At 40.7% G+C, this 8,575-nt stretch overlaps 1 protein-coding gene across 2 annotated transcripts in view; it reads right to left on the minus strand.

The window, feature by feature from the left end:
• psen1 (presenilin 1) overlaps window positions 1-6,158 on the minus strand; it is a 17,953-nt gene extending 11,795 nt beyond the window's left edge. The window contains exons 1-2 of one of the 2 annotated variants that reach the window (XM_034858651.1): window positions 5,994-6,158; window positions 3,162-3,247 (exon numbers count right to left, since the gene is read on the minus strand). In XM_034858651.1, the coding sequence (XP_034714542.1) occupies window positions 3,162-3,197 (36 nt within the window). In that variant the 5' untranslated portion in view covers window positions 3,198-3,247; window positions 5,994-6,158. The remainder of the gene's footprint in view (window positions 1-3,161; window positions 3,248-5,993) is intronic. The other variant, XM_034858652.1, reaches the window with a different exon arrangement.
• Window positions 6,159-8,575: the final 2,417 nt, after the last annotated feature.

The following is an 8,575-nucleotide window of genomic DNA, read 5'->3' on the forward strand; positions in this document are numbered from 1 at the left end:
TTCATAATGAGTCAGCCGTCTCTCTGTGAGTAACGTCCATCACACTCCCTATCGCAGTTATAAATAGCCTATGTGACGATAACATTTGTTTTGGTTAAAATCAACAAATAATCGTGAAAATAATCGTGATCAAAATTTTTATCAAAATAATCGTGATTATCATTTTGGCCATAATTGTGCAGCCCTAATGCTAAGCATGGAGATAGTAGACTGAGCATAGCAAACCCAACTTAGGGATTTCTCAGAGTCAACAAGAACACGCCTATTGATCAAATATTCCATCTAGGCATGGTCCAGTACAGCCATGTTGAGAGATCAACTCAAACACAAGCTGTGCTAGGGCTGGGCGACATGGAGAAAATCAAATATCGCAATTTTTGACCCAGATACCTTGATATCGATACCGCAACGATATTATAGCGTTGACTACTGGTGATTTCACCAAATATTTACACAATGATATTTTTGATAAATAATCATCAGTAATATAGATATGACTAAGTGGGTAAAGGCAAATAATAGAACAGTTACAATAGTCTGATAAGTTCAGGAAATGACGTCACTTTACTGTCATGCAGCCTTTAAAACCAGGAAAAGACAACTGTTAAGCCATGTTAAGATAAAACTATATCCAAAATCTAAGACCATATCTAGTCTCATATCATGAGATCGATACAATATTGATATATTGACCAGCTCTACGCTACGCCCTGAACGGCTACAACTAAGATTTCTAGTCACGGTTCCATTATCTGTTTTATTTTATTACTGTAACTGCCAGTGTTCATCATTCCAACTGCTATGACTATGCATCCTATTTCTCTATATCGAGTCTCTATGTCCCAACTGAGAGCGACAGATGTTGCTAAACCTTAAAAGATTTTGAGCTATCATGTTGGTCACTGGTATACAGCAGGTTTCTTCAACACTTTTAGACCAAGGACCCTTTAGCTGTAGGAGAGACGGCGCAGGGACCAGCGGAGTACTTCTGAGTCACACGTGAGCATGCAAGAATCTGCAATCAACATCAACGTCATTCACACTGCCACAATCTGAGAGTTCCATCCCTGCAGAGCCGGCTCCTGTGAACGCTGCCTTTTCAATACATAACTGTTATGTTTCCAGGCTGCGTTAGCGTGTACCTGTCTGTAGAGATCTGGCCTTGATCAACACGAGTCAACTAGGCATGGCCAGGTCTAACATTCTGACGGAGTGATACCTTCAGCAAAAATATCCCGCTTTCATGGTATTTCATTTACAGTAGGCCAGCACGATTTGGGGAAAAATATGAATAACGATTCAATCATGCCACGATTGTTTTTGACCATGACAAAACAAAACAAATTGGTAGCAGTAGCGTTTGTGATGCCGTTGACTCGTAAAATTCAATGAGAACCAAAGTCATTAAAATATATAAATGTATATAAAATCTGAGTTATTTAAAAATTAAATCGTGAACAGGGTGAATCGAGATTGCAACTTTATAATAATCAATCATGCAGGCCTAGTTTACACAGGCTAGGAGCAGGCTGGCTGTTAGCCTGGTCGGGAGCAGGCTGGCTGTTAGCCTGGTCAGGAGTAGGCTGGCTGTTAGCCTGGTCAGGAGCAGGCTGGCTGTTAGCCTGGTCAGGAGCAGGCTGGCTGTTAGCCTGGTCAGGAGCAGGCTGGCTGTACAGAATAAATCTCCACGGTATCTTAGGTGCCTCTGCTTTTGTGAAACTGAGTCAGGGCTAAATTGAGCCAGGATAACTGGGAAATCCCGGTTTAATCCCGTATCTTGCTTTTGTGAAATAAACCTCAGTTCTTTCAAAGATAACAACACCGCGCTCATTCCCACTCACCCCGAGGATCTGTCTCACTGTGGGAACTAGAACTGTCAGGCCGCCAGGCGAGTTAAGGCATGCGGCAGCCCAGACATGATGCAATCTAACCAGGTACACAGAAATAAAGAAAGGGAGCCTCTCTAGAGACAGTTCTGAACAACAAAAGCCCTTTCTCCTCTCTTAAATTTAAACACACCAGTTACTGTGTAAGGCTGTAATACTGCATTAGTCTTTCAAATGTGTGTTCACATCTTCCTCTGACTTCATTGATGACCTGGCTGCTGACACCATAATGACCAGAATATGTCGTTCAAGACCGAAAATAAATGTCTTGTAGTTCGCCCAGACAGAGAAGTATGGTTGTAACGTACATGCACAACTGGTACGTGGTAAACTAGGTTTAGGGCTGTTAACCCTCATGTTGCCCTTGTGTCAAATGTACCTGTGTTCCTGTATCAATGTTCTTTTTAACTACCCAATTTTATAGCATTTGAAGATGAAAAACTGAAGTTGTTTCCACTAGTATTGAGTAAAAGTTGACATATTCCAGTCTGTTATTATCCATCAACATCCATTACTTTAATTTTAGTGTAAATAATTCCTAATTTCCTCTTTTCTAACTCAAACATTAGGTATAACTTCCTATAAATTAGGTTTATTGACCACAGATTCCAAAATTAACTGGAAACTAAAGTTAATAAGTTAGTGTTACGTAGTGTTGGAAACATAAAAAAAAAGTGGAAAAAAGGGACAAAAATGGAAGAAAAAGTTAAAAATACTGATAAAAAGCATCAATAAAAGGGTTATATTTTCAATTTTGACAGGAAGACAACACAAGGGTTAAGTTGACAGTGCCAGTAAAGAGGGACTTTGACTGTCTAACTAAGCTAGGGAGGCCACACCTAGACAGCAAAGTAGCACAATCATCATTTATTATAAGGCCGGGTGAAACCAGGATTATCAGCACGGCCACAGGGAATCTCCAGACGCAGAATTTTTCCCCTGCAGATTTTAAACAAATCAAATAAAACCGAGAATCTTACTCGGTTTTATGAGAATAACACATCTTCTCCACCCCACGCGGAAAAACTGCCCGCTAAATTCTACAGATAATACAACATTGAAAAAGGTGTGAAAAAAAAAGAAACTCAACGTCCACCACAGTGCATGGCGTCACAAACTGACTCAGGAACAGACAACTCTTTCATCACAGACTTGTTGCTGTAACACCGGGTTGCGTACAGCTAACACTGTTAGAGAACCATTAGCCAATTAATCACACAGACAGGGATACAGATGTAGTGTTAAAGCAACTGTGACACATTCTTTCATACTGACCAGACTGTTTTCGATGTCCTCTGCATTGTTCGCCATGGTTGGCTCGGCAGACTCTTGTTCTCACATGCAAACCAAATGCTTTTGCCCTGATGAAAGAGAATAGGAGACGACGTTGTGTTAGTGGCCAGACATTGGTACAACCAAGTGACAACCATGAATCAATCAAGGATGTAAAGACAGCTTTGTTGTACAGGTTATAAAGCCCTGCGAGGCAGATTTGTTATTTAAAAATGACAAAGCAGCAAGCATCATATTCTGGAGTTTTACCAATGTGAAAGCTGTGTTGCTACAAGACAGGACGTGTCTGTGTTCATCAGTCACATTAAAGGATAGGTTCACATTGTTTCCAAGTCGGTCTTAATTTCCAGAGATCCACGGATATTTAAACCATATGAGATTTTAGTCAAATTAACACTTGCATATAGACCCGGGTTAACCCCGTCCGCTCTGCCGGCGTTTTGATTTTGCCATGCTGCTCGGTCTGGAATCCTGCACGTCTAATTCTCCTGCTTCCGTTCACAATTTTTAGCGGGAACCAATCACAAACTGGTTTATCTACCTGGCACACTATTGGCGGGTTCAACACAATGACGGTAGAGAATAGCAACCAAGCAGATCCTTGTTTACATTCAAAGTGCAGCAACCGGTTGATGGCGCTGTCCCTGTTGCTGCTACGTCCCCCGGACCGCTGGCCTGATTGGTTGAAGGCTAGCCAACTGCGTACAGAGTCATGTGAACTCTGCCCGTGGGTCACACCTACACACAGAGCAGACTCCCCAGGCCAATGCTCAATCGTATCCTAAAAGATGGAGCATTACATACCCATATATACAGTAAATTCAGAGAGTTGGTGAAATCCCTCCCCCTTTGATTCACTTTCTTCCGTGACTCTCCACCATCAATAGTCTGTGCCGACAAGAGCTGGGCGGTATCCGAACCCAAAGACTAACACTAAAACTTCTCTGCGTTGTCATTAGGGAGGAACCCCAAATGCTGCCGAACTAAAGAAGTCATCCCTCTCTCTCTCTCTCTCTCTCTCTCTCGTAACCATACAGAAGCTTTTAAGGCATTAAAGAACTAATATTTCATATTTAATCCTTGTCTCCTTTTTAAGTGCATTGCATTTTATTGAAACTGACACCGTTGCTATCTTTAAGACCGTATTACTGCACAACCCTAGTGCAAACTGTACAAAAATGCATTTTATAGACCAGCCAAAGCAGACAATACCACATTTCAATCATCTTTGAGTGAGCAGCAGCGAGTGGCGATCTCCCAAAGTTATTTTCTTAATATAACAAAGTTCCCTCTTTGTGTCTCACCAGATGAGGGTTCCTCTGCTTAAGACTAATATTCACTTTGGCTAACCTTTTAATAATGCATTTTGGCACAAGGACTGAGGGTCTTGTCTCGCAAGGAATGATAACGTTGACCAGTAAATCTTTCAATGTACAAATGGACGTGTGATTGTTTTCATTGTGTTTTAATCTGTCAATTATTGTCTCAATTAACTGATTAGTTGTTTGGTCTATAAAGTTTCCCACAGCCCAAGATGATGTACGTAAAATGTCTTCTTTTGTCCACAAGTCAAAGAAAATCTGTTTAATTGGCACAGAGGAGATCAAATAATAGAAAATAGATTATAGATTAGGAATAGTTTTAAATATAAAGTGCAGGAACGTTGGCTTAGTTCCTGATTATTTTATTTTGTGAATATGGACATTTCCAAAAAGAACTAATTGTTATGTAATAAAAGGTTTACATCATGTTATTTTCCATTTTATCTTGACTTAGATAGATATAGCATCAAACATATTTATTTTAGAAAGTTGGGAAATAATTGTTCTTCCAGTTAAGAGAAATCACAATCACAGTGGCTAGCAGACGTTTACACACCCATGCTAAAGTTACCTAAAAAGAGGAATACATCTTAATGCCTTCATTTTTTTTTAAAAAGAGGAAAAATCTAACTTTTAAGGAGACCAATTTTCTTTGATAATGAATAATGCATCGCGAAGAAATAAATCTTCTTCCTTAAAATACAGGGGGCATAAGTATACACCCTCCTATGTTAAATCCCCATAGAAACAGGCAGATTATTATTATTAAAGGCCAGTTATTTCATGGTGACAAACATATGAAGGACTATAAATTACTCTTTAACTTTAACACGGGTGTTTTCACTGTATGTAATCAGCATCTAGTTTTTTGTAACCCACCGGATGAACTATATTTAATATCTTGAAAGACTTCCTTAATCCTTCTGATACATTATTCATAACTAATTTCCCATGCTTTAACAAGTGCTCCCAGTAGGCTGTACTGCACATTCCAAACTGACAACTCACTCATCTGTGCAATATTATCAATATTTTAGCTCTGCAATACCGTGAACACAGTGTATTCAACCTTTTAGATTGTTCAGGCCACCTATACTGTTTTGGATTATTATGTATATTAATATTATATGGTGCATTCCTTACTGATGCCTCCTGTTTTAGCACTAGTCCCTTTGCTGCTGTAACACAGCAAATTCCCCATTTGTGGGACTAATAAAGGATTCTCTTACCTCACTGAATAAGGAATACCAAAAACGTATGGTAACAGTATGTTGGAGCTTGAATTATCTGCCGTCATTAACGTTACTAGTAGCGTTAACGCACACGTAACGTTGACGTTACTTCATGCGAATGGCTAAATGGCTTGTTAGCCAATGATGCCCTAACGGCAAGGCAGGCAGCGGCCGCAGTGCTCGGCTAACGCTAAATACATGGCTAGCTAGCTCTAACAAAATAAAGGTCCTGAAAGTGGGGTTTAAATCATTACACTCACCTACTGTCAACGACAGCTAATTTTCTCGATTTGGTGTTCTGGTGTGTTCATTAGTTTTAAAACCCGGGCGCTTTCTCTTCTTTGTTGTTCCTGTCTTCACACAGAACATCCGGCCGCGGCTGTAAACTACTTCCTGCTCTGCCAAACCATCTCTGTGGGGAGCGTTCAAGAACGCTGTTTGACAATTGTTTCAAAACAAATTTACGCTTTAATAATATTGGTGGTTTGCATTATTTAAGGGAACATGCTTGTGATCCTGTTCACTCATGTTAGCTCTTAAACCTCCGTAGACTAAAATTAGCCACAACAACAAAAAAACCTGAAAACGGCAAAGAAGGGTTCAAATTAGCGAGTTGTTCTTCCGGTGTCACAGGTCACCTCATCCGAGAAGAAGCAAGGATCCGAGAAAATCCACGGACACCGACTGAAAAACTATTAAAACAGAAACAAAATCATGGTTAGTACGCCGTGGAACAACATTTAGAGTAAATGAGTTTGTGTAGCTAGTCATGAAGACTAGTAGCCTATTAGCCGTCGGTTTTTATTTCAGCACATCAGGTGTTTACGTGCTTAATCAAAAGCTCCCTGAAAGCTCCATGCTAGCGTTAGCATGAATGTGGGGGACGGTGTTTGGCAGTTGAGAAGCTGAAAGAAACCGCACTGACTGACTAACTCTGACAAATAAAGCACGGCTTTAGTGCTAACCAGCCCCGTAGCACTGTTATGCGTGTTATTTAACTTTAGTTTGCTATTCAAGTAAGTGTTTGCTAACGCTAAATTTCCATAAGGATTTAGCTCAAGGCTCAGCTAGCTAATTTGCCGATAAAAATAAGACTTTTTTTGTTAATTGCTACGGACTATTATCTTACAAATGTAGCTACATTTTAACTTTTTTTCTTTTATAAGACCTTAAACATCATAACATCCACCCATTAGTAGGCTAGTTACCACCATAAATCAAAGCACTGACTTTATAATTAATTTGTCAGTCACAAAAACTCAGTTTATGATATAATAATCGGAAAATACATAAAAGGCTGCACATCCTTGTCATTGTTTGACTGCATGATACATTGTCTGTCCCACCTGGAATACGTTGAGGCTATGCATTACATCAGACTTCCATTTAGCTGACTCTTTTGTAAAAGTGACTTTCAGTCAGAGCATGAAGGGACACACTACTCCAGATTATTGTTCCAGCAGGACGTCGACATAAACACTTGAGTGTAACAAGCTGTGTGTTTTTCTAGTCTCACACCATCCTGCTGGTGCAGCCCACCAAGAGGCCCGAGGGAAGGACGTACGCCGACTATGAATCGGTCAACGAGTGTATGGAAGGTGAGCTGATGGAGCTTTTTGAAGGCCTGGAGCGCGAGAGAACATCCACCTGGAAGCCAAAGAGCACTGGAGAAGTCACTAACTTCTCCAGTGCTCTTTGGCTTCCAGGTGGATGTTCCCCCTGCATCCTACAGGACCTGAGCTGCATGTCCCTCCATTGCAACACAAACCACTTCCAGGCACATGTAAATTTTATAGCATTTTTACATTATAGTGGTCTGATGTTTACATAAGCCCCAGCATTACCTTTCATTTCCCTTGTGGGATTAATAAAGTCTCTTCTTCTTCTTCCAAATCTTACTTTGTTGAACCTAGTAACATTTATGTTTTTAGTCACCATTGACATGGTAAATGGCTGCATATGTTCTACCTTACAGGAGAAACCCCTTTTTTTTCCTCTCTGTCTATCATGTTTGCCTCTCATTCACATACATTCCTACACCGGTGCAGAGCTACTGCGCGAGGCGCTGGCATGCCAACTGGCCACAGCAACTTGGCTTTTAGGACACTTTGACATGAGGACAGTATGAGTAATTGCCCTTCCATCACACTTACAGTAGAGCTCACATCAGAGCACACAACCCCATTAGTTGATAACATAGAGTGCAACAGTTTGAACAAATTCCTTCCTTTGTCTGTTTTCTCTCAAGCAGAGGATCTGGGTTAACATGATTTATTATATCGATGTGTGTAAAATGCTTGATGCTGTGTCCCCTGCGCAGGTGTTTGTAAGATGTACGAGGAGCATTTAAAGAGAATGAACCCCAACAGTCCATCGATAACGTACGACATCAGCCAGCTGTTCGACTTCATCGACGACCTGGCGGACCTCAGCTGTTTGGTGTAAGTTGAACAAGGAGAGAAACTGATGACATTAATAATTTGAATAAAATGCACCACTTTGGTTGTACTCTACAGGTGTAGTCTGCACAAATACTAGTGTCCCAGAGGTTTTTCTGCTGACTGGAAGTCATCAAGATGGTCCCATTTCAATATATTGAATACAAATGGGACAAAATATAGATACGTCAATATATTGTTGTCCACCCACGTACAATACTCGTTAGGCTGGCGCCAAACATCTATAAATAAAATAAACGCTCTAATCAGATTTCCCTGCTCCCGGCGGCCAAATCGAGGCGGTATTCTAAGGCAGAGTGCTGCAGGCATCCTGTAGGGGACAGCTCTCTATGCCTGAAGCCCTGTTGATTTGGTGCGTGTGTGTGTCCGTGTGTGTGTGTGTG

This window comes from Etheostoma cragini, chromosome 20 (assembly GCF_013103735.1).
Source record: "Etheostoma cragini isolate CJK2018 chromosome 20, CSU_Ecrag_1.0, whole genome shotgun sequence".
Taxonomy (NCBI): Eukaryota; Metazoa; Chordata; class Actinopteri; order Perciformes; family Percidae; genus Etheostoma; species Etheostoma cragini.